This window comes from Stigmatopora argus, chromosome 11, assembly GCF_051989625.1.
Source record: "Stigmatopora argus isolate UIUO_Sarg chromosome 11, RoL_Sarg_1.0, whole genome shotgun sequence".
Lineage (NCBI taxonomy): Eukaryota > Metazoa > Chordata > Actinopteri > Syngnathiformes > Syngnathidae > Stigmatopora > Stigmatopora argus.
Window position 1 is genome coordinate 11,266,101 of NC_135397.1, and position 27,784 is coordinate 11,293,884.

General features: G+C 40.6%; 1 protein-coding gene across 1 annotated transcript; it reads right to left on the minus strand.

The window, feature by feature from the left end:
* On the minus strand, window positions 1–27,784 carry LOC144084500 (protein kinase C epsilon type-like). Its single transcript, XM_077612985.1, has 15 exons — window positions 27,294–27,784; window positions 19,158–19,221; window positions 17,962–18,130; window positions 16,903–16,937; window positions 16,749–16,837; window positions 15,853–15,985; window positions 15,623–15,780; window positions 15,227–15,320; window positions 14,961–15,157; window positions 14,718–14,891; window positions 9,450–9,604; window positions 2,083–2,221; window positions 1,468–1,656; window positions 1,255–1,401; window positions 1–699 (listed from the first exon to the last, which is right to left on the minus strand). Exons 1-15 carry the CDS (start codon window positions 27,633–27,635, stop codon window positions 553–555), a joined length of 2,232 nt encoding a protein of 743 aa, XP_077469111.1. The 5' UTR covers window positions 27,636–27,784; the 3' UTR covers window positions 1–552.

The window sequence follows — 27,784 nt, forward strand, 5'->3', positions numbered from 1 at the left end:
TTGATTTAGATGTCAATGCATTTATTTTGATTGCAATGATTTCCCTCGTCACAAGGTAAGGTCATTTTGGGAGAGGTGATGAAAAGTCTTCATGCAGCTGCCAAGAATTGAAATGAGCTTGTCACTAATATTTCCCGAGTGCGGGATGAATAAATTTTAATCTAATAGACATCCAATCCATTTGAAGTGCGAATTGAACCTTTGTTCATTCACTGCCAGGCCTCCCACTTCAAATGTATTGGATATCTAGTGCTGTCATACCAAACAATATATTAAGCAGTGTCTGACAAAACCATTACTTTCAAGTTTGTTTGCAATAATGTAGTAGGAATAAAAAAAATGGTATTTGGCACAATATTGGCATTGGCTAATACCACACAGCCGAGTGTTGGAATTGGTATTGGAAGAGAAAAATTGTGTCAATGCAACACTAAGTATTAGTCTTTTCCGTGTAAAGCCAAAACGTGTTGTTATTTCTGGAAACAAACGACCATGTTTCAGTGGCAATGTTGATGGTGGACGTGATTGGTTGTTGAAGGATCAGGAAAGTGTTTACGCTGTGAGGTCATCCGCAAAGTAGGAGAAACCTTTGAACTCATCCTGGTTGATCTGCTTGACCACGCTGTCGTCCACCGGCGTCAGGACAGGTTCTTCTCTTGTGAAGTCTTGGTCAAAGTTGTTTACGTCGCGTTTGGTTTTCTTAAAGAAAAAAAATATTTATTAAAATGCATTAGCAGCGCTCGACGTCCAGTAATTTAATAAGCATTTTGCATAATTTTGCTGTGAGTTCCATTGAGTTTATAACTTGTAGTTGTCAATGGCAGCCAATGGATTAAAAAATACAAATTTTTCTTCTGGCCAAGGTTAACCCTCCAATTAGTTTGTCACTACTAGACACCCAATTTATTTGAATTAAAATATTTGCTATTAAGAGGATTGAAAAAAAAGGATTCTTTCAATTTTGAGGCCAACGTCTCGAAACAAAAACAAAAAACTCATTGACCATCATGACATCTAACTACTAGTTAACTAAATTGTTCTGTCACTAGCAGATATTCAATTCACTTGAAGTGGGAGAGTTGGTAACAGATGAACAAACTTGAATTCACTGCCACCCTCCCACTTCAAACAAATGGGACGTTGACTAGCGACAAAATCATTGAAATCACAGGAACAGAATGATTGGACATCTATCATTTTCAAGTCAGCGACTGCCATTGAAGGCTTCTTCAGTAACATTGAGAATGCACTAACGATTCGCGGCTTGAATGGGGGTTGGATTTGACGTCCCTCTAGCAGCGTCCAGTCGAGTTCTCGGAAAAAGGGGTGGAGCTTGATGGCGTCCTCCAGGCCGTTGGCTGCCACGCAACCCAGACGACTGCTAGGACTTTTGGTCATGAACTGAACACAAGAGGATGTCTCAAGATTTCAATTTCATTCATAATTAATTCAAAAATGTGCACTGACCTCTTTGAGTATTTGCACCGCCTCTTTGCTGAGCCAGACCGGGTAGAGGACGTCGTCGTGCAGGATGGACTCGAATAGGTCGTCCTCGTTGTCGGCCTCGAAGGGAGGTTGACCCGCCATCATCTCGTACATCAGGACCCCGAGGGCCCACCAGTCCACCGAAGGGCCGTAGTCTAGTTCCTGCAGGATCTTCGCACAAATTGCATCAAATTTATGGACTTCCTACTCCTTACTCCTTTTCAACAACAAACTAATCAATGATCTAAGGAATCAATAACTATGCTGATTGTAGTTTAGTAACATTGTTGACCTAAAGATTGTACAAAATCTCTTTTGTGAGCCTCTTAACTTATTGGCTGCAGTCTACTAGTGACAAACTCATTTCAATTGACAGCCTGTAAATGAGTCGACACCACGTGATTAGACGTCTGTCTTCGTCAATGCCACTTCAAGAGTTCATTTCAAATATGTGTTTAAACTGAGTATTACTACACATTCTTACAATGAAGACAAAGGTAATGAACTTTCGCGGACCATACAAAATGGTGTGGCCAGCCAGATCTAGGGCCCACACCTCGGGTTTGACACCTGCGTTTTAAAGGGTTTTGTTCTGACCTCCGGTGCAATGTAGTCCGGGGTCCCACAGAAGGTGTTGGTGCTTCCCCCGTTAAGAATTCCTTCTTTGCACATTCCAAAGTCTGCTAGCTTACAGTGTCCGTCCACGTCCAGCAGGATGTTGTCCAGTTTCAAGTCCCTGAGGGAAAAAATCAGTTTAAAAAAAATAAATCAGAACAGCTTTCAAGTGTGAGTTCAGACTCTTGAAGCAGTTTCAGAACCATTTAGAACATAACTTTACATTTTTTTATTTTTCTATTTTTGTGTCACTTCTTAAGTCATTTTTGGCCATTGATGGTGCGAGACATCCAATGCATTTGGACACGGGTAGAGAAATCTGCATTCACCTCTCCCAGTCCAAATGGATTGGAAATTTTGCGCCATCATTGGTACTGAACGATGAACATTAGCGGCCAGTCCTTCAAGGTTAAAATAATAGGATGTGAGTCACTTGTTGCTCATTTTCAGGCATTCTCTCTTCAATTTGTGTACATTTTGGGTCACTTTCTGGAAATTTTGACATAGTTTATTCGTAAAAAATAAGGATGACCATTGGAGATTTTTTGCAGGTCCGAGTTGAAAATAAAAAAAATATTCATTCCTACACTGTCCATTTTATGGAAGTTCATTGTACCATTGAAAATGAATAAGGGCTCTGAAAATGAATAGGTAAGTTTTTTTTCTAATTTTAGCAGAACTGTACGTTTGCCCAAAACTTGAAATGTTATGTTTATGCCTTTAAAAATGAACGAGTATTTTTTCAAGAGCCAGTAAATGTTTTTAGAGCAAACGTGCATGTTAAGGGTGAAATCGAAAGAGAGCATGTGTTACCAGTGTTTGAAAGCAGATAAAAGTCTACGCGTTGATAGATTCCAGTTGACGTTGAATGCGGCTGCTCGGCGCTTGATGGTTGATTGCGAGAAAAATGTCAACATTGCCACTAAAGGTTTTTTGTTTTTTATTTTTGTTTTTTTGTTTTCTCGAAGGAGTAGCTACTCAGGACGCCCCAGATTAAAGGCAGCCAGGGAGAGGCGGCCACAATTTGCTTGTGCAGCCATGCAGCTGTTTTTAATTGGAGATGCCACAAAATTTGTCATTAATCTTCCTTAGTTATGATATTTTCTAGCCAAAAGCAATCATCACATGCTGCTCATGCATTTTTTTTAAATCAGGCAGCATTCCCATGAAGCACAGCAAATCTATTACTAGTGGCAATTAGTTGCGAACTATTTGGTTAATTCATTTAACACTCGTTTGACTCTTGATGAAATATATTTCTTCCGATGCACTGAGTTTACAAAGTGGTGGCCATTTTTGAAAATTGAAATGAGTTTGTCACTAGTCAATGTCCAATACATTACAATAGTGGGAGGGCTAGTAGCGAATAAAAGAACATTACAAGCCACCATTCCAGTTCAAATGGATTGGACGTCCATAGTCATAACTTAGTTTAATTAAATATTTTTAGTAATAGGAAATAGCAAATATTCTTTTTCCAATCTATTTAATTTTTTTAATTAAAGAAAAACTGACATTGGCTCGCCACCAATTCAGGGTGTCCCCCAGCCTGTGCCCATAGTTGGTTGGGATAGGCTCCAGCACACCCCAACATCCTTGTGAGCATAGTCGGTATGGAAAATAAACAAATGAATGGATGAATTAATTGCCCTTTCCAAGAGGTTGATAGAGGTCCAATTGTCCAACTTTCCTTCTGCTGTGAACTGAAAATGTTTATCACTAGTACCGTATTTTCACGACTATAAGGCGTACATAAAAGTCTTAAATTTTCTCCAAAATAGACAAGGTGCCTTATAATCCAGTGCGCTTTATATATGGACCAATACTACAATTGTTATCACGATAAAATAAAATAAATCAGTCGATAGGGTACACCATCCTCTACAGCTCTCACAACTACGGCAAGCAGCCCCCGACTCTACTATTTTCCCCATAGAAAAAGTACTGCGCGGTGACTGCTGGGATATGTAGTTCTTTTCTCAATACACCCAATAGATTGTGGAATGTATACATCAACATCAACACAGCTTTACGAAGCATGGAAAGCAGCGTTGGAATAGTTACGCTAGCTACTAGCTAGCTACTATTTGCGAATGGATTGTGGCCGCCTGGACGAACGTATAAAACTCAGCGTTTTCGATGACTCATTTGGACAATTGTTCAATTCGGACACAGAAAATGAGGACTTTGATGGATTTGTGGGTGATGATGACGTGAGTACATTGTAAAATGGCTAAATAAAGTACAACCGAACTCAGTTTTGCTTCCATTGCCTTTTTAAAAACGTGTTTTTAGCGTGTGGGTGTAGTGTGTATGTTTAAGCTGGCCATGCCTGGCTGCGTCTATAAAAACGGTGCGTCCTTTGTGTGTGTAAAATACAGAAATCGCACTTGTTATTGACACTCCGGCTAAAAATACGATGCGCCGTATAGTCGTGAAAATACGGTATTTAAAATGGGAGAGTGGCAGCAAAGGCAGCCAGTGAGTTAGTATCTGACTGATGAAGTGCATTAGCAATGACTTTACAGTCAAGAGAGCATGCAGTCAATTTGTATCTAAAAAAACATGCATCAGAACCATATCGCTAAAATATGCTACTCAAGACGAAGATTGGTCTGGAGAGTTCCAACAGTAATCCAGCCATCCCCCAATACTCGCAGCAACTTAACTAACGAGACACAATGCCTTGACGAACATGCTGTTCTCATTGAAACTGATAAGCGAATGCATCTGAATTGTACCGTTCCCCCCATGATGCGGCAATGTGGCGTGAAAGGGTGTGAAAGAAGCCACTGATGATATGAAAATCTCAAGACACCCTAGGGCGACTCCTGGTCAAGCACATGTGTGCTGTAGACAAACAAATAAATCTCATTCATTCACTTGTCGTTTGTGATGTCGCATGATTTTTTGCAGTTATGCATGCAGGCCTGCTGCAGGTGTTCGGCATTAATACAATCCTGATAGCAAGGTTGTGTTCATTGTGGTCAAGAAGTCGGAAATGTGACAAGATAAACTGCATCTTCTTGTTCTTTTGACGACTTTATTACTTATTGCTGATTACTTTGGTTCTTGTGAATGTCCTTTTATGTCAGGTGGCAGGTGGTGCAAGAATGAAACTGCATTTGGCCATTTTATACCAAAATTGCTGACCTCCTGGATCAAATTTAGCATAGATTTGTGAGTTTTTCACCATTGCTCCTTGAGACTATTTTTGTAGATCTACTCAGGATTAATGGACCAAACAAATTTCATGTTGATTAAAGAAACAAAATAGGCTAAGGCGCCTGAATTTTTTAAGGTGACCCTTAAATAAATCAAATCACTCTTTAATAGACCGCTTCATACCCAAATGTCCGACCTCCTGAGTCTTGTTCGGTATCACTTCTTGAGGCTTTTAAAAAAAATGTATCGTACTCATAATAATTGAAACCACCAAATGTCATGTTTCTCAGTGAAACGAGCTTCAGGGATTGATATTATGTATTTGTTTATTTTATTAAACAAAAAAGTTATGAACAGACTGTTTCTAGTTACATTCCAGTAAGTATATCAAACAGCAATTTTAAATATTTTGAGGCGCCCTCGATTCTCGTTAAGGCTTTGTTCTATTTATTTATTAGCGAAGGTTTACTCACTGTATCAGGAATTTGAACTTTATACTCACTTTCCCAACACAGTATGGCTATTATTCTCTGCGAGTGATTGTGCTAAATGAGCCTTGTATTGACGGCTGGTAATGGTAAGTCAAAGTGCATAAATATCATTTCATCTCAGCGCCCCATACAAGCGGCCGGCGGTGGTTTGGAGTGTGAAGCGCATCCAAAGACTTTTAACCTCGTGCCAGGCAGCTGACACGAGCTGGTGCATACACAAATGGTGCAAACAATAAAACACTTTTCAATGAATCAGATGGCGTTTTTATATTCATAAAATTGCACATAAAGTTTTGAAAGTTTGTGAATGTTTGGAGATGAGATTTTCTTGTTTATCACTTTTTCACTCTATTACATGGCAATGGAATCTAATCCATTTGTAATTAAATAGCAGTTTACGATCACTTTTCAGTGCCATTTATGGCAATTGACATTAAAACTATTTCAAGGGAAGGAGGGCAGTGATTAAAAAAATATGGAAAAAAACATCAAAGGAAAAATAATCCTCTAAATATAGTAGCGACAGCAAAACATTTTAAAAAATTAAAAACCCTGGAAATCTTTGTAGGATACTCATTTGCTGCCATTGACGTCCAATCGTTTTTGACTGGGAAGGGCAAATGAAAGTTTGTTCATAGAGAGTACAGTTAACAAAAAAGTGAATTACCACAAAACTAAAAAGATCTACAGGAAGTGACCGATTGGAGAGTAAGCAGCGCAAGAAATTTCCTCATCCAGTTACTGTACAACCTTAGAAATTACAATTTGAAAGATTTTTTTTCATATTAATAAAGCATCATTATTAGGTGTAAGTTGCATAGGCTATATGGGATTGATAATGTATTTGAAGGGCCCATTTGTTACAAAAGTGACAATCTGCGTGCAGACACAGAACTGAACTTGGGTGGGACATTGCCGTAAACAGAATCAAAACAATAAAGCTTTTACTGGTTGATAATCTACTTTTAAATTGGGAAAACTAAGCTCTACTATATTTGTGGAAAAACATCTAAGTTTTACTGAGATATTTGGGCTATTTGATGAATAATCGAGGTGCATCTCTTAGATATGGCTCCTTTTAAAATATAATCTGAGTTAAGAGTGTGAATTCCCCAAAGTTAGGAAACATTTTCTCATGCATTTGAATGGAAAAATGTCACATGTTTGATCCATGTTTCTGTTTGGATCAGACTTTTTTACTCGATTTGTAGAAAGCGCGTCGGAAATCACCTCTGCGCAACATTGTTTAGGATCACATACGCTCGAAGCAATCAGGTTTAATTGAGGGCATTTCCTGTGTTTGCTGTTGATGGTGGAGAGATTTTTTTCCATGACATTGTGATGACACTTTGACAGCTAACCTCTCTCAGCTGCGTGCGCACACAAACACAGTACGTCTACAGCATAAATCTTGAGAAAAACAAACCTAACGCCGCAGGGGGTCCTTCCCTGACATTGTCCCGTTTCCGTGGCAATGAGTGGAAATTCTGCCGGCTTGACGACGTTTGTGTGTGAAGGTCGTACGTAGTCGTTGGGGTTCATTAAGGTCTTTTAACTCTTTTAACCTGGTGCCACTGACGAAGATACAATCTACATTGTTTCCATCACAATTATCCAATTCATGCATTATTAAAATATTAATGTCATATATTATGATAAACTGGTCATTTATATGTTACATTTTAACAAGGCACCCGATAGTGCAGTGGTTCTTTCCGTGACCGGACATTTGGTCGAAAGACGTTTGGTCGACGGACGTTTGGTCGACGGACGTTTCGTCGAACGGACGTTTGGTCGACGGATTCGCCGCCGGACATTTCGTCGAACGGACGTTTCGTCGTCGCCGGGTTCGCTCGCTCTCAAAATTATAATCATGAGGGAGAGAGAGAGACAGAGTTTACTGTTGAAATCGATCAACCAGGTAATCTCTTGCTCTCAAAATTATAATCATGAGAGAGAGAGAGAGAGAGAGAGAGAGAGTTTACTGTTGAAATCGATCAACCAGGTAATCTCTCGCTCTCAAAATTATAATCATGAGAGAGAGTGAGTTTGTAATTGCATTGACAGCGAGCGAACCTGGCGACGACGAAAGGTCCATTCGACGAAATGTCCGGCGGCGAATCCGCCGACCAAATGTCCGTTCGACGAAACGTCCGTCGACCAAACGTCCGTCGACCAAACGTCTGTCGACCAAACGTCCGGGTACCGATTCTTTCGGCTGCCTTCGAACTGGGTAGTGTGGAACCAATGCCCACCCGGTAGCGCTGTGATTGTGAGTGTGAATAGTCTCTATGTGTGCCCTACGACTGACTGGTGACCAGTCTATTTGTTTCTCTTGATGTATAATAAAAAATAGGAGTTTGCATGTTCTCCCTGGGCTTGCATGGGTTTTCTCTGATTTTCTCCTCAAAACATACATGATGGTCTGGTTGAACACTCTAAATTGCCAATAGGTACGAGTGTGAGCGTGTATGGCTGTCTGTCTCATCCTGCCATGCAATGGGCAGTCTAACAATTCAGGGTGTCCCCCGCCTGGTGCAAGTAGTTTGCTGGGATAGGCTCCAGCACCCCCTGTGACCCTTGTGAGGATAAGCGGTATTGAAAATGAATGAACAGTAAAAATACGGTCAAGACACATCAACAATCAGAAGTTTGGAAACCCTACATCATGCAAGTGAATGGTAGAGACATGTCTCCAAACTTTTGACCCAGTCATAATCTGAATGCTCATTTCTTGTTTTTTTTGTGCGTCAAAAAAGATTTGACATTGATCACTGTCCTATACTTTGGCAAGGGATTCAATTTTCCTCTTGTACAGTTAAGAATCAGCTATGGTTTCATGTTCAAATTCTCTCATCTGCCCTCAAACCTGCCTGAACCTGCTCACTGCAAAATGTATCCACCTGAAATCGGCTAGCATATTTTCTCCGTCTTCTCTGCAAAAAAAAATGCATTTGCAAGAAGTGAGACGACAGAAGAAAACAGAGCGAGGAAAAGAAGACATTTTGTTCTAGAGTTTTGTTTATCTTCATGGCTTTATGGAGGGCGTGATTTTTTGGCCGTCTCGGTGATTAACACGCCAAACTGTGTGTGTCGAAACGCTTCATCGCAGAAAACAACTCCATTGCCGAGAAAGAACCACGTCTTTGTGGAGCGGCAAGATGGAACATGGTATTTTCATAAAAATAAAAATGTATCATGACAGGTGTGATCACACAGTACATGGTTGTTAGTTACAGTGATGTCATTTAATTGCCTCCAATGATATCATGTCTGAACTCTGTTGTTATCTCACTTCCAAGATGTGAAAAACACGAGAAGAATCAAATAACCATTCCGAAAAGTGTGTGTGTGTGTTGCGGTTGGAATTTGTTCTTTAGAAGAAGTGGCCAGGGTGATTTTAAGCAGTGGCGCTTGTCAATTTGGGGAAATGTGATTCACCACTTGAAATTGTACGGTAAGAGTGTGCAGGTGAATGATTGTCTCTCTGTGCCCTGCGATTTACTGGCAATCAGTTCAGGGTGTGCCCAGCCTACTGCCCGTAGTTTGCTGGGATAGGCCCCAGCACCTCCACGACCCTCATGAGAATAAGCATTATGAAAAATGAATGAATGAATAAATTCGGATTTTCTGGTAACTCGACGGATGGTATTACCCATAGTAGTTATAAAACATCACTTTTCATACATTTACCTGTATATGACACCGTGCCGATGAAGGAACATGAGCGCCGATGTGACTTCAGCGGCGTAGAATCGCGAGCGGGCCTCGTCGAACTTCCTGGAACGCTGGATCTGGAACATCAGGTCACCGCCATTCACGTACTCCATCACAAAGAAGAGGCGGTCCTACAAGCCAGGAAATGACAACATTGGCACTTGTCGACAAAGTCCAATCGGGAAGGGTTGGCTGTGATCAAATTGTGTATCGGCTTCAATGGCAGCAGGTAAGTAAATTTCACCGCAGTTATATATATCTACATCTTTGTCTTCATTTATTTCACTTTAAAAGAGGGGCCCGGTGTCTGATAAGGTACCTCATTGTGGGGGTTAGAAATTCTAAAAATGCTTTTTTTGTGTAATGATAATAATTATTATTATTTTTCCACCTTTCCCACTGATTCCTTTTGTTTTCCAGATTGTTCGCTCGCTACCATCCCTCTAATTCAAGGGTGTCAGACTTGGGTTGGTTCGCGGGCCGCTTTAACGTCAACTTGATTTCACGTGGGCCGGACCATTTTAGATATAATATTTAGATTTTTTTTAATTAAATGGATTAAAAGAACTGGATTAAAAGCCCTGGATATTCAGTTTTTTATAGATCTAAAACAATGTTTATTTTAGCTTTTTTTAATATATTTTTTGATTTTACAAAATGATTTTTGAACTAAAAACACAGAAAAATTGATTAAAAATTACAATTATTGATTTAAACGGGGGAAATTTAATATACATCTATACTCTTCATTTTAATTCGATTCTAAAACAGAAAGTCAGCACTCATGGTTTACTTTCCCGGGCCACACAAAATAATGCGGCGGGCCATATTTGGCCCCCGGGCTGCCACTTTGACACATATGCTCTAAGTCAAACGAATTGGACATCTATTGTCATCAATGGCAGCAAATAATTAAACGGACAAAGACAGACAAAGTTAGTTCATAACATAAGAACTTTTCCACTGTTTTACCCGCATAATCATATAACTAAAAATCAACTTGGCTCAATAAATTACATAAAATTCTGCTGAATTTGAGCAACAGGAGACAACAATGTTCTAACCTGCCACACCCGTGTAACACCCCTTCCTGAACACACACACACATACACACAAGCACTACACAATGCAGTACTGCACCCTGCCAGCTCTGTTTTCTGAAATTGGACTTTCCTGAATTCCAGCTTTCTTCGTATAGGAAGTCAATGTGCGTGCGTGTGTGATATAAAAAGCACTGTATATAAAGAGCCAGTAGAGATTCCAAGCCACTGTCTACGCACTTCTTTATGAGAACCACAAGCTCATCAACTAAGACTAGGGTTGCACAGATTCCATTTTTGGGGTCCCAATACCAATCCCCGTGTGTTATCACCTAATGCTGATCCTGTACTAATGCCACATTAAAAATTGTTACCAGTGACAGCGCTAGATGTCCGATACATTTAAAGTGTGAGGGTTGGCAATGAATAAACGTTCATTTCCTGCCAGCCCTCTCACGCTGCAAGGAATGGATGTCTATGACTGATAAACTCATTGTAAAACAAGACAGAAGCATGAAATGACCTTTAATTGCTTCAAACAAAATTGACTCAGGGTTAGTGGTCTCATTCCCATCACAGTCAATGCATTGGCATTAATATTAATATTTAGCCATAACTATCTTAAAACATTTATTTTTCGTACCGCTTATCATCACAAGGGCCGCAGGCGGTGCTGGAGCCTATCCCAGCTGACTATGGGCATCAGGTGGGGTACACCCTGAATCGGTGGCCAGCCAATCGCAATGAATGAATGAATGAATGTTAATAGCCGTCCACTCCAAATATGAATGATTTCAAGTTCATGATACATTTGTGCGGCTGCTTTGTACTCCACGCCAAATTGTATTTCACTGTTTCATAATTGATATATAGCCATATATATGACAATATGAATGTTTACATGTTTCCGTGGCAAGTTGTTTGTGTAGATTTTAATGACAGTTTGGGAAATGTTTAATTGGGCGGCTCCTGAAGTCGGGAATCGGGAGACCATTTAAACAAACTATTTCCACTTCCCGCTTTTAAAGACAATACACACAAGGGGAAAATAAAGGAGAGACCAATCGTTCTGACAGATGTGCGACTCTTGCGTGAGTTGGTAATCACGAGTGTCACCATAGAAACCAAATGGGCAATTTGACGTCTTAAGAAAACAACCCTGGGTGAACTAAGTTGGTAGGAAATGGATATTTGCCATAAATTGATCCAATGGATGGATGCTATTGAAAGGTTCAAATTCTGTCACTCAACTCTCTCATTTTATTTATTCATTTTTGGGCCGGGGGGATTTAAAGCTATTTGGAATTGAGTGTCTGAGCACCTGAAAAGGTCATGTTAAAATTATATTAATGATAGGTAATACAAGGAACAGAAAATAACGAATAATAATAAGATATTTTGTGACATGATTCCATTGTTTTTTGTTAGACTTCCTATCAACTTTGTCCCCCCCAGTCCTCCAGATGTCTTCCTCCCTTATTGTTCCTCCTCCTCTTCCTCCTGCCTTACAATCAACTGTGGCATCGTGCTGCTTCTCCTTATCGGCCTAATTACAGTCTAGAAATGTAAATATGGTTATGTAACGGTAGCTGTGGCAGCATTCCACCGCAGAAATAGAGACCAAATGTCAGACTTGTGAATATAATTACATTTACTGCCATTAACTACGACATACGTCCAATCTGTTTGAAATAGGAGGCTAGCAGAGAATGATCAATAGTTGACTACAGTTTCCAACCCCACCTAGTTGATATGGATTGCCATCAATGGGTGATTTCAACATCAATTTCCCTCTTTTACCAAATGCCACATCCCATCCATCTATGACCTCGGCAGGAAGTGAATGAGTTAATATGATATTTTTGGAATAGTCCCTGGAAGGGTTAAAATGTTAAATTAGCACAATTTTTTCAAGATTTATTTTCTTGGAGTGAAGTCTGACTAAATTTCATAGGCCAGTTGAGCAACTCAGATCAGTCCGTTGCCATGTGTTCGATTCCTAAGTTTCCAAAACCGTGTCGAAGAATGTGACTGGATCGCATTTCAACTGGATTAGAAAACAATTGGACCGAGCAGACGTTATGTAAGATGTCAAAATCAAGAAGTATGCATGTGTGAGCTTGTGTGTGAATGTATAGTGTGTACAGTGTTTACTGTAATCACACGGTGAAGTGGCGAGTAGGCGGGTCCACCTTCTACATGTGATAAGAATCAAAAACGTTACATAACTGGCCGGAATCCCTTTGTCTGAAGCCTGTGTGTGTGTGTGTGTGTGTGTGTGTGTGTGTGTGTGTGTGTGTGTGTGTGTGTATGTGTGTGTGTGTGTAAGAGAGAGTGTTCATGTAGTGTGATGGCAAGTTGACGGGCACAAGCAAACATGTAAACAATCGTGCCATGTGACCTCCCAGTCGCCCACCCAGTGTGTGCACATTGTTTGTGTTTGTTGTGCGAGCGAAATAACACTTGAGACGCCATCTTTCAGTGTTCCAGAACCTTCCCAGAAAATAAACAAGGCACTCGACAAAATATTTGACCTCAGACAAACCATCGCATTATACTTCAACCATTTCATGCAGGAATTATGTTGTTGTTTTTAACCCTTATAGCTGACTAATTACTTACTAACTGATTAATTGGCTCCTATTGAAGCCGTCAAATCTGTTTAGAATGCTCTTTTGCCCCTTCCAGTCAAAGTAAATTGGACGTTTAGTGCTGTCATTGGGACTGAAACATGAGCATTCACAGCCGGTCCTGCGAGTACAAATACAGTGCATCTGACGTACTACCACTTGTACTTTCCGGGTTTTGAGTGACAAGTGGCAGCACCTGTGCCGACGTCTCAGCGCCGTCAGGCTCGGATGGAAATGAAAGGTCAGTGGCGTTACCTCAGGCACACCCGTGCATATGTGATGCATGTATATATTCCCCGGCGGGAACACTTATGCAACATGTGCTAGACAAAACATACATCAGCCACAGGAAGTGGCTATGCATGCCGGGGCCCCTCAATTGGCCCCCTGAGTACAACTAAATGACGTATGCAGCGACGGATGGCGGCTGCCATCAAAAGAGGGCTTAGTGTGCATTTTCTTCCACTTACGATGATGTAACAGTTCATAAAGCAATTTTCTCACGATTAATTTTTCATAAATTGCAATAATAATTCTTTAGCTATCATAGATAGTGATAGAAGCCCATTCAATTTGAACTGCAAATTACTGTTACAAATAAATAGAGAATAATTACAGTTTTGTCTTTTTTTTATACCAAAAATCAATAAATAAAACAAAGAAGAAATTTATAAGTGAGTATTTCTAATCTAAGATTTTTTCATAAGACCTTTAGTGGTCAAAAGGTACTATAAAATACTAAATTTTAAATGCTTGCAAGGCGTGGTGGCCCAGTTGTGCTTAAGAGGGCAATTCAACGAGGAGCTGAATTCAACAGAACAGGCATGGAGTATCTTTGCCTTTTTTGCCCCCCTTTAATCACGATGCAGGTCCAGCCAAAAGAAAATAAATTATCATCGGAACGAAGGCATAATATCATAGAGAGATTGTAGAAAGGAGAGACCGGCAAACATCGGTAACAAGTTAAACAAAAGCAGTTTTGTGTTCAAACAGACCTTATGTCGCCAACAGTCGAAGTCGGTGAAACCAAATAACCTCAGATTCATGAAACGTAATAGTATTATAGTAATGTAACGAATAGGGTTGCATGTATGCTTAAGGCTGCTATGTCGATGCCGTATAAAATGAACAAATGGAAAAAAAATAATGTAGTGTTAAGAAATTAAAATGAATAAGAAATATTGTGTATTTCCCACATTCTTTTTAAACAAAAAGTAATCAATTTCATTAATTAATTCATTTTCTGAACCGGGTGCTGGAGCCTATCCCAGCTAATTACGAGCACCAGGCAGGGGACCCCCTGAACCAGTGGGAAGCTTATCACAGAAGTCTTTTTTGGGGGGGAAATATATAGAAAGTTCATTTACCACCTAACCAGTCAAATAGAACAAGACGTCTAGCCCCGTCAATGACAGCCAGTTCAGAGTTTCGTAGAAAGGGTTAAATTACACGATTGAAAAATTTGAAAGCATTTGGTAATCATGCAATTAAATGAAAAAGCTGAGCCTTGTGCCTGCAGCTATTTGGCGCTCCCGTCAGGTGGCGTATTTAACTGCAAGTACATGCGCTCTTACTTTGGTCTGGAAGCAGCAGTGCAACTTCGTCAAGTAGGGATGTTCTCGCGCCAGCGCCAGAACCCGCTTCTCGGTCAGCGTGCAGTCCACGTCGTCGTCCTGCAGGATGACGTCCTTCTTCAGAACTTTGACGGCGTAAACCTCGTCGCTGCCCTTGCGCTCCGCCAGCATCACCTCCGCAAAGGGCCCCGGACATTAAGTGTTTGGCCCTTGACATTCAACCCCCAGAGTCAGGCTTAGTACCTTTCCGAAACTTCCTTTTCCCAACACTTTGATGAAGACAAAATCCTTCAGGTCAATTCTTTGAGGCCGGGCGGCACCGTGAACTTTGACCTCGCCGTTTTCCCGTGTGTCACAGGTTTCCGAAGAGAGCGACGTCGACTCCTGGCCACGGTGGTCGAAGGACAGAGTTTTGCGGATGTTCTCCAGTTCATTCGCGACTGTGGAAGGATAGAAAATTGTGGATTAAGGGCTTCTTCTTCAGTGGTGCCTTTTCGGTCGCTACCGACCTGGGTCACACGGAGACGTAGGGGCTGATCTGGAATGTTCTACTTCAATCTGAGGTAAATCAGGAAGCCGATCGGGATTGTCGACCTGAGGAATCTGTTTACAAACCACAGGGTGAACTTACTTATGGCATTTTTTTGTTGTAGCAGTGGCAGCCAACGAGCAAAATGCCACCACATAATGGTAATTTTCATTATTGTGGCACTGGCGTCTTCCATTGTATATTGGCATTAAGCATAATTTCTTTTACATAATTCATTCGTCCCATCCAGTCCAATTAATTGGCTGTCTGGCACTGTCACTGGTAGCCAGGAAGTTAAATATACTACTGCAACATTAGGCTAATTTACAATTTTCCAATGTGGTAATAAAAAAGTGCAATTTTTGCTGCAGCAAACCTGGGGATGCACCGACTTTTTCCGCCTCTGCGTGCTGTTAGAAATCTTGTCCGGCGTGACCCCGAGGTCGGAGAGAACTTTAGCGATGGCGCGCGCGTCCACGCCGCAGTTGGGCGCCACATTGCTCTCGCAGCGCCTGTGAACGTTTACCTTACACACTGACACACCCGAATAGATATATTTGAGCTTTGGAAAGAGGAGGCAAAAGCGAGCCCACATCGAAACGCTACCTTTGCACTGCAGGCCTTGCCTGAGCAGCCCCCACAGCAGAGAACCACAGTGGTCGCAGAAGGTAAGAACTTTGAAGTTGTGGATTCGGAACTTGTGCGGTAAGTTGACGCTGAACCTCTGCGAGGCTACTGGCTAAAGGAAACATGAATTACAACAGTGGTTATCAAAGTGCGGTCTGAGGACGAACAGTGGTACACAGGCTCCCTCTATGATTGACTGAATTAAATGTTCCAAAAAAACTTTTAAAATCAAATGCAGTTCAGTTAAATTCAACTTCAACTACAAAAAATGTTTTCTTCTTTTTTTTCCAAATGTTTAGGGAAAACTAATAGCATTTAACACAATCCTTATGTACATTACTATTTAATTTATTCTTTCTAAAATTGTGGTATTAATGCTCAAACAGTGGCTGAAAATAACTTCAATCTACTCCTGTTTTATGAAAATATAGTGAAAATATGTTTGTAATTCAGTACATATGATCTACTTAGTTATATTTATCTAATAATTTTAACGTATATATATATATATATATATATATATATATATATATATATATATATATATATATATATATATATATATATATATCGTCAATGGTAATAAAAAAACTAAATTACAAACTAAACTAGAAAATTATTTAATTCTCTTTTGAATTAATTATGATCCTTTTTATTTATTTTTATTTTATATTAAATGTTTAAAATGAATCGGTTTAGTGGATGATTTCTGACAGCTCTCCCAGTACAAATGGATTGGACTTCTATTCTTGTCAATAGCAGCCATTGACTAAATGTTGGTTTTCCTTTTTGTATTCGAAGAGCCACGCATTCTTTTGGGCTGCCGAATGTTTGCAAATCACTGAATTAGAAGAAAATCAGTCTTTTCCGCTAACCTCCTCCACTTTATCTTCTTGCTGCTTCATGGCCGCACACTTGGTGATGATGAGTTCGTGGCAGCGCTTGTGGACCACGCACGTGCAGACTAGACAAGAAAAACCCGACAGCAGCATCATAACCAGGCAGAGGCGGCGTCTTGAACTTTCCTACCTTGACACTGGTAGCCCTGCTTGCCCAACACGCCCCTGAAAAACACACAATAAAGCAAATGAGTATTTAGAGGACTACATAAAGAAAGTGGAACACTTCATGATCCTGGACTTTTGCAAACACAGCACAGATCTGTCCCCACTCCTCATAAATGGAGCATGTGTAGACAGGGTCCAGTCCTTTAAATTCCTGGGGGTCCACGTCACGGATAAGCTCTCCTGGTCTACAAACTCCACGGCAGTAGTGAAGAAGGCCCAGAAATAACTCCATTTCCTCAGGGTACTCAGGAGGAACAACTTGAACACTAAGCTTCTGGTAACCTTCTATAGAGCCACTGTGGAGAGCATCCTGGCATACTGCATCTCAGTGTGGTACGCTGGAAGCACGGCAGCAGACAAAAAGGCCATGCAGAAAGTGATTAACACTGCCCAGAAGATCATCGGCTGCTCTCTGCCCTCACTGGAAGACATTGCCAGCCCTCGATACCTCAGCAGAGCCAGGAACATGATCGGGGACCCATACCACCCTGGTCACAATCTGTTCCAGTTGCTGCCCTCTGGCAGACGCTATAGATCCCACAAAGTACGGACAAATAGGCGTAAGGACAGTTTTTCTCACATCCATCAGGACTCTGAACTTGCGGTAACACAACACACAATCCTTTCTGTGTAATAACTTCGGTCTGAGGTAATATGAATAGACGTTGGGCGGTGATCTGCCTCCTACTGGCTGACTAAAGGTAAGTGAAAGACAGTGAGAGGTAAGTGATCCGCTCGGGGGGTGATGCGATGTATCCATCACGACAGAATGCCAAATTAAGAGTCCGAAATTATCACTTATTTGGGTCTTTTGCCGGGAAAATGCACCTTATGGAGAAGCACTACCAATTTCGTCATATGCAGTTTCTGGGTATGATGACAATTAGGCTTTTGTCAAGTCAATGATGATGACAAAGCCTGTCTGATTATTATTATAATTATTATTATTATGATTACGTTTAACAGCCATTGACAATAATAAATGGCCTTAAATGGTGAAAACTGTGAGCACATTACTGACCATATGAAGTCTCTGCAGTGTGAGCAGTAGGTGGGCTGCCTCAGGTAGGTGGCCATAAACTTGTGGCCATTGACTTGATGGACCCGTCGACGAAGAGCGCCCTGACGCTTCCTGGGGCGCATCCGCTGGCGGAAGACGCGCTCCTCATTGTTGCTGCTGACCGTCGTCGCTATGCAAACACACAAAATCGGAAAGTGGCGACATTTCTTCTGATGTTGAATCATATTTTAGATGGGAAAGATTCACGTTGGGCGCCATGAATGGAAGTGTTAGAGTAAATTCACGTTGCTGTTGTTGTTGTCGTGGAGAATTCTCACATTTCTCAAATGAATTAAAACACCACAGCTTTACCATTCAATAATTAATTAATAGACAGTTCATATTTAGCATATTGGTATTTCATTTCAAATATGTGTGCTAATTGCTACTTCTGAATACATTATCATAGAGAATGTAAGGAATGGCAATTAATCTCACCGGATTAATCATGATTAAATTTAGTGATGCCCGGCCCCAATAAAAACATTTGTTTCTACAAACTGCACTTACAACACATGGCCAGTAGATAGAAGTATATCACAAAAAGGAAAGGAATAGATGTGTTGAGTTCCAGCTAAAAGGTTATTGGGTTAATTTTCTCCATTAATCCTGTATATATAAAAGTCTTTTTCTTTCTATCATTGTGGAAGGACCATTAGATTTATTGATGTGATATTCTGTTTTTGTGCAGACATTTGGTGAACATTTCACATTATTGGACCCTCCTCTATAGAAAGCTCAACTGAATTACAGTATATTTAACAACAGAGGGCACTTTGTCGTATGTGTGTGAAATCTAATAAGTTTATTGCAGTTCTCAAGTCAAGCATGTGATGTGCAGCTGGGCAAACACATCCTAGAGATGAGTGCCACTTAAAGCCACACATGAATGAACGGTTTGTGAAAAGCACCTTTTTAAGGATGTGTCAGTTAAAGCATACATTGGTTTTTTTGTCTGTTTTTTTTTACTGGGGGCCATAGATAATAAACTGGGATGACTGGCTGTGAATGTGCACCTTTCAGTGCCTTTGATAGTCTTAGATGTCCCATACGTTTTAATAGTCATAATGGATGAGATGTCGAGCACCGTCGATAGCAGTCAATAATTTAATCATTAAAAATCTAGACTAAATGTTTACATGTAAAAGCAATCGTACCTTCTCTCGACGTTTCAGAAAGATCAATAATGACGTAAACCTTCCCCGCAGGTTCCAGATGTACCTGAAAAGAAGAGACAGGTTGGCTCACGTTGGGTGTTGATAATGTCGTCACTGTATGTTTATTTTAAAGGACAACATTAACCCTTTACATGGTGTATCTTTAACCTCCTAAGACCCAAACTCTTGCATGGCATGTATTTTTATTTTCTCTTTGATATTTAGGCTAATTGGGATCTGATGAGTGTAAAAACAAAGAATTATCTTTTTACATGATGTAGTTTCTCAGATAAATGATGTCCACATCATAAGTAGACGCCAGGGCCTTGTAGTCCAAAATGTAACATTGTAGTCTTGTGACAACCAAAAATATGATGTCCACACATCTGGACGCCAGGTCCTAGGACAGGGGTGTCAGACTTGGGTTGGTTCGCGGGCCGCGTTGACGTCAACTCGATTTCATGTGGCATTTTAGATATAATATTTAGGTGTTTTTTTTTATATAAATGGATTAAAAGAACTGGATTAAAAGTCCTGAATATTCAGTTTTTTATAGATCTAAAACAATGTTTATTTTAGCTTTTTTAATATATTTTTATATTTCACAAAATGAATTTTGAACTAAAAACACAGAAAAAATGGATTAAAAAATTACAACTATTTATTTAAAAGGGGGAAAATCAGGAAATTTAATATACATCTATACTCTTCATTTTAATTTGATTCTAAAACAGAAAGTCGGCACTCATGATTTACTTTCCCGGGCCACACAAAATGATGCGGCGGGCCAGATTTGGCCCCCGGGCCGCCACTTTGACACATGCGTCCTAGGAGGTTAAATGTACGATGACTTTTAAATAAGAGTCTTGATTGGGGGAGTTCAGTTATCATGGAAAGGAACTGTCAACCAAGATTTTAGAATCTGCATGCAGTTTTACCAAAAATTGCATTTTCTGGTTCGAACACTAAGTTTTTATTAACATATTATTCATTTATGAATGTACTTACCAATAAAAATGTGAAAGTACAATAATTAATCATATCATACATCATATTATAATCATTAAAAATCAAGTAATAATATAGATATTGAGGTTTTTTAACCATTTAACCATTTTTCTGTAGTACGTAGTTTTGTTTTATTTATTCATTTATTTTCAAATTGTGTTGTTGATCGTACATTTTTAAGTCATAAACTGCCATTGATGGTGATGGATGTCCATTCGTTTTGGACAGGGGGATCCCAGTCCAAAAAAAATGGATGTGTATTGCCGTCAATGGCAGTGAACTTGACTTTCCACAGTTCCAAAACTGTCCTCAGGCACATAAAAAGTCCCACACTAGCAGAGGGGCAATAAAAAGTGAAGCTGTCAAAATGTGTACACAGAAGACGGAAAGCAGAGGAGTAGTCCTCGGGTTGAGAAAGTTTACGCGTTTGAATTCTTTGTTTTAACTGTCGTGTAAAAGATGAAGCTTTTGTTTATCACCTCAGCTAAACACAAAGGTGCAAACGGAACTTTAAAAAACAAGTTCCATGTACCAACCAAAGTCCTAAAAAAAAAAAAAAATTAACTTCAGTAAAGTACATTTCTTACTCAACTTTGAAACAAAAGATGTTAAAATTTCTCAAAAACATTTGTATTAGCGAACTGGAATCTAGTCTCTGTGATTTTCTACACAGAGCCCAGCTACAGTAGTGCTTTGAGATGAGTTATAAGTAAATCAAATGTGTGCTTACTTTTGTAAAAAAAAAAAAAAGAAAGAAACACCAAAGAGTAAATATTATCTTAATTATTCATTTTAAATGGGAAAGGTTCACTTTGGTTGCCATGAATGGATGTCTTAGAGTAAATAAAAAAAAGCTGTTGTTGTTGGGGAGAATTGCCACATTTAACTAACACACAATCTTTAATATTCATGGATTAGACAATTAATAGGCGGTTCATATGTATACCCTTTTGGTAGTTCATTTTAAAATAAGTGTGCTAATTACCACGTTTGAATGCATTATCATAAAGAATGTAATGAATGGCAATTAATATCACCATCCATAGCATTGAAGAAGTTAGGGACAGATGGAGACACAAAATAGCCTGTTTGTTACTATGCTATTTTTTTGCCAGGTCTCGAAAGAGAAGAACACCGCTTACGGCTTCTTGGCCCCAATGACGATCACAACATGCAATCCCGGGAGTGTTGCAATGATGGGCTGGCTAGCCTGCAGCATGAAAATAATGTGGAAGTAATGGATTGAATTTGCATGGGATTCTTACATGACCAGATGAGTCGACCTAACGTAAAACTATTCAGTGGATAGACGGCTATGAGCTCAGGTTAGTTAGGTAAGAATACTATCTTTGTCATTTTCTACAAAGACATGTTGACTAAGGTAGCAAAATGGAGTGTTTCCACTAGCAGTGATGACGTCATGGTGGCGATCTAAAGGTCAACATCCCAAAGACACCACCTCCCTTCCTGTGAATGCACTCAGACACGCAGGTGTGCGGCGATCCAAATATAGCGCCGGCAAAGGAAGGAAACCCACTACCCCACTTTTGCATTAAGATGCTAAAAAAAAATCACGATGTAGACAAGTCAACAGGTCTCAAAAAATGAATGGAATATCAAAATACTTTAATATATAACTAATTTGATCACAAATTTGTTGAGGAATAGTTGAATCATGACAGCCCTAAAGCACACGTGTATTAGTATATATACGTACATATGGTACATACGTACCCATACAGTACATCTATACATACATAAATTTACACAGTAAATATCGCATCTCATCTCATCTCATTTTCTGATCCGCTTTATCCTCATTAGGGTCGCGGGGGGTGCTGGAACCTACCCCATCTTACACATACACCCTCATACAAAGGGGCAATTTAGAGTGTCCAATCTGCCTACCATGCATGTTTTTGGAATGTGGGAGGAAACTGGAGTACCCGGAGGAAACCCACGCAGGCCCGGCGAGAACATGCAAAATCCACACACGTGGACATGACCTGGATTTGAACCCAGCACCCCAGAGATGTGAGGCCAACGTGCTAACCATTCGCCCCACCAGGCCGCCCCACCAGGCCGCCCCACACACTGTAGATAAATGCATTGAGTTTAAGGTTTATTTGGATTACTATTGTTTATTTTATTTGATATTTGGAACAAATATCACATGATTGTGTTTTTGCATGAATAACTGGAACACAAGCAAATTAAATTGCAGCCTTTAACTCAATTGCAAGCAGCCACTCCCGCTTATGAAGGTGATTTGATTACAGAATTATTTCTCAAAATGTGCAGCTGCCAATGTTCTGTTCCTGTTGGTGTAACGAGTGTGGTGGTGGGATTTGTCAATTTCTGTCTCAAGCCACTGCACTAGTTTGTTTGGTAGTGACACAAATGTCAGCTAGTCGAGATTTGTTGTGCACTTTGCCTTCCAGTTGCTCTGGTGTGAAAGTCTGATGGATCATGTGTTTATGGTTATGGAGGTCTGTTTACGCGTGTGTGTGTTCTGCAGTTTGTCAGCGCAAAAAGGCCGTGTGTTCTCTGTCACAGACACAATGTCCTGCCTTGTTTTTCTCCTTTCTTGTGGCTTTAAGCCTTCTTTCCCCTGTAATTTCTTCAGACAATGTATAGTTTGACACTGCGACGACAATTCTGAACGTCTTGTTCAACTGGATTTCTTGTCAATTGGTTTTCACAACATGAGAGATTTGTAAATTGATGGGACTGTACAGGGGATGATGGATCAGGTCAACCGCATTGTCAGTGGAGCTACAATAAATTATCGGCTGCCATTGACGGGGAAAGACGTCCAGTCGATTTGTGGGGTTGGCAGCGAATGAAAACCAGTTTTATTTAAATCGAGCTCAATTAATATACATTTTTAATGACAGGAGGGTTACATGATTAGATTTTTTTTAAAATATATTCATTAATTTTCTGAAACGCTTATCCTCACAAGGGTTACAGGGGGTGCTGGAGCCTATCCCAGCTAACTATGGGCACCAGGCAGGGGACACCCTGAATCGATGGTCAGCCAATCACAGGGCACAAGGAGATGGACAATGATAGAGCCTTGCACTTATACCCAGGGGCAATTTAGGGTGTTCAACCAGCCTATCCTGCATGTTTTGGGGTTGTTGGGAGGAAACCGGAATACATGGAGAAAACCCACGCAAACAGGAGCATGCAAATGCCATACAGTGAGGACCCACCTGGACTCGAACCCTTAAGCTCAGAACATTTAAGCCGACGTGCTAACCACGCATCCAACACGCTCCCAGATTTTAAAATTGTATTGCAAAACGAGAGTTCAAAAACGGTTCATATTTTTTGCTTCTTCATCTTTTTTTTAAAAAGATATAAAACAAATTTTAATGAAACTAACATTTAAATTTTTTTTTTCCTTTATTCATTTTCAGTACCGCTTATCCTCTCAAGTGTCACAGGGGTGCTGGAGCCTATGCCAGACAATTTATTAACTTGAAACAAAACTAGTTCAAGGAATAAAAACAGTAAATATTCTCTGATTCACCGTTATTTTTTCTGTTCAATTTATGATTCAATGAATTGTGAACGTCGATCATCATCAAAGGTAAACAATGATTTTAAATATGACAGAGGCACTTAGCTTTGAATAGTAGAAAATCACAGTAAACAACACAAATAGCCCAAAGACGCTGGAGTGCTTGTGGGCAACACGAGCTTGTCACATTACAGTTAAACATGAATAGCCTTACTATACTTATCACATTGTTCAGTTCTCTGAAATATTTCCAGAGCAACCGAGCATATATTGACAATGTGTTATTAATGTTAGGAGGGTGAAAATCTGTTTTGAGTGTTTTCCCCAAGCGCAGTGACCTTATGTTCATTCTTATCAAACAAATACTTTGTGTGTGTTGTTGTCAATTCTTATCACATCTACGAGGAAATTCATTGACGTTAGTAACATTCCAGGGGAATTGCAAATTAATAAATCACTGAATGGGTGAATGCAAAGTTAGCTTATCTTTGCAAAGGTGGATTTTTTAGTTCAGGAGTTAAATAAGGAGGCACATTTGTACCATTTTGAAGGTTCCTCCGGGGCATTTAGACCAAAGTGGTGGTCTTTCTCTACTTCCTAGTTTGGCAACTTCAGGCTTTTTTCTTTCAGGATTGACCAGTCTACCAAATTTTATTCAACTACATGAAACCAGCTTCAATATCTTAATTTAAAAAAATTAAATTATGGAAATAATTTGTCTTTGAAATGACCAAAATCAATGGTTTTAAACCAAAGTGGAGGACCTCCGGTGAGTTTAAGGGTCTGACTTCTAAAGACTTCTCAGTATAGGTAACGTTTCATTTTTAGGCCAAGTCGACCATTGAAATTACCAAAATGACTTTTTGTGTTCTTTGGATGCTTTCATTACACTTTTTGTGTATTGTTTTGAGTCAAATATGTCTACCAAATTTCATGCAGCAGTATATAAAACTGGTTTTGAAAGCTGACTTTTTAAACATTTCTTCTGCTTAACAAGTTAATCTGAGGAAACTTTTTCAATACAATCTGTACTGACCCAATTTGTTCACTTATGAAGAAGTTACTGGAAATTGGGATTCTGTCCGTGTCAAATTATACAACATCATTTTTAAACACAACCAAGCCCTCTGTGAACTGAAAAAAATTAATAACTACCCTTCACATTTTTGCTTGAAGCAGGCAATACTGACGTGTTGGCATAGCATTCCAGATATTTCTGCGTCTTGAGCCGGAATCGAAATAAATACAAGAAATCCTGGGAAGGGGTGATGGGGCAAGGGGGTGCGCACCTTCTTTCTCTGGGAAGTCGACTGACAGTGAAAACAGGAAGTAGAGCCTGCAACACGATGGCTTTATTTTTAGACGCAAATACACACACACACTTCCTAGGGTCCGACCCTACACTTAACCCCGGCAGGGGAACTGAGTCAAGAGGAGGCCAAGTACAAGTTATTCTACATATTTAAAAGTAAAAAGTTAAAAGTTCCAGTCTCAAGGACTCAATATTTAATTAATTGGCTGCTGCTATTGACGATGGTAGAAATGGCAGTCATTGACGAGGTTTTCAGTGTCATTACCATGGTTGTTTACAGTTCAGAGATCAATAGCCCAAATCTTACTATATGGAGTTGGCATGTTCTGCCCATGAATGTGTGGGTTTTCTAGAGGTATTCCGGTTTACCGTGTGCGGTCATTTGGTCGCCGGTCTTTTGGTCGCCGTCTTTTGGTCGCCGGACTTTTGGTCGCGGTCTTTTGGTCGCCCGGACCCAAACAACGGGCGACCAAAAGACCGGCGACAAGACAAGGTAAAACAACACGGTCTACGCATAAATAAAAGCCAACAATGGCCCTGAGCAGTTTCACTGAGCGGAGGTGTGAGTGTATAAGAGTTTGTATGTACATGAGTTGTCCCCTTAGGAAGGGACGTCAGTCAGGGTCTTAACAAGTTCTCCAACAAAACACAAGAAAAGTACGGGAAATTTGGAGCTTTTCTTTAGCCTAATAATTAATAGGGCATTAAGTATGGCTAAATAATAATTCGCAGTTTGTATTTAGGGAATTTGAGCAACGATTTAAATGGTAATTATCAATAACCTTCCAGGCGACCAAAAGACCGGTGACCAAACGACCGAGTACCCCGGTTTACTCCCACACGACACCCAACCCCCTGACTCAAACAAAAAACAAAAACAGGCAAGATAAGTTGAACACTCTAAATTGCACCCAGCTCTGACTATGGGCATAAATAGTTAGGGCTTAGAAAGAAATCTCTTACTTGCCGATGATGAATAAAACGATTTCATATGAGACCATTGCATATAAAACCGATCTGTTGCGCAAAAAAAAAACTTCCAACTTGTAAAAATGGAATTTAAAAAAAGATCCATAACAACTGCAGACTCGGGTTCTTTTAGCAACTAAGGACTCCATCTTGAACACCATCCATAGCAGCTCCAAACTGGTCTGACAACGATGTGCCTTGACGTGCCACCGATACTATAGCCAAGAGTATGTTGTTGTTTTAGGAATGAGAACCCCCTGCAGAAGGTGTCCTCATCTCCCAGAAGCTTTAATCATTTGTAACAAGCCGTGTGTTATTGTCGCACTGATCGTCCTTCAGCACGGCGTGTAAGGACAAGTGCTGACGCACATCAAAACATCACCGCCTGCTGAGTCACTGCTTCTCTCTGACGCGAACGGAATGCACAATACCAAAGTATTAAAATGTTCTTTGGGTTAGGGGGAAAAAAGACATTCAAATAAGAGAATATTTTTGTGTGAATGACAATCTTTCAGAGCCACACACACACGTGTATATGTATGTGTGTGTGTGTGTGTGTTTGTGTGTGTGTGTCTGTGAATTAAATGGAAAAGTGAACATAAAAAGGATGCGATGTATTTCATTTTATTTGTATTATTAATGATTTTAAATTAGATTTTTTTCTGATTTCATTTTGGTTTAATTAGACTTATATTTTGATTTGAAAAGCAGGTGATTGTTCGATTTGCAAATTTTACAAAGACAAAAGCGCAATTAAAAGATTTTAAAAAGGAAATAATAAATGGTGTTATACAGTCAATGAGTCAATCAATTCTGGCATATAATGCGAATGATTCATTCATTCATTTTCCATAATTCTTATTATCACAAGGGTCGCATGGGGGTGCTGGAGCCTTTCCCAGGAGCCTAAATTGGTTGACAGTCATTTGTAGGGCAGGGGGAGACGGAACATTGAATTTAGAGTGTTCGGCCAGCCTACCATGCATGTCAGAGGGAGAAGGAACCCACTGGGGATTAAACCCTCAATCTCAGAACTGCGAAGCGCTCGTGCTAAGCACTCGATAAGGCGATGTCATGGAGATTTTAACTCATTTACTGCCATTGACGACAGCAGACGTCCAATCCATGTTGGCTTGGAAATACGAGCAATAACAGAAAGATCTGGCAGTTTTTTGGAAGAATTGGACGTCTGTCGTTGTCAATGGCGGGCACATCCTAAAATGAAGTGGATCAAGAGCATGTTCTGGTCACGTGACAAACAAGGAAGCCGTTGCGCCGGGAGATCACGTGACACGCGGAGACCCCTCGGCGGTCTTACCCACTCCTCAAAGTGCTTGTGGCCGCCGTGCAGGAGGTCCTCGAAGCGGATGACGCAGTTGGCCACGAAGTCGTCGTAGCCGATGGGCGCGTCGTGGAAGACGGCCAGCTCGATGGCGCGTCCGTCGCGCACCTCCGCCGTGAAGTCATCGTTCCACACCGGGCTGTTGGTCCGCGGCCGCGTGCACGTCTGGCCCAGCCGCGACTCGTCCAAATTGAGCGCCGCGTACGTGTCCAGCAGGAAGCCTCGGGAGCTCTTGGCGTGCCGCAGCGACCACGCCGTGGGCTTCAGGTCCAGCGCCTCGCAGATCCGGATGCGCAGCTGGCCGTTGAACACCACCATGGTCGGTCGCGAAGCCACCTCAAATCAAATCCTCATGCTCGGAAAACCGGAGTCAGACTCGAGGGGGGCGTGGGGGACCTCTGGCTGCTGTCTGACACCCGCAGCGGAGGCGGGCAGAGAGGGGCGGGGATCCACGCGGTAGGTCGCCT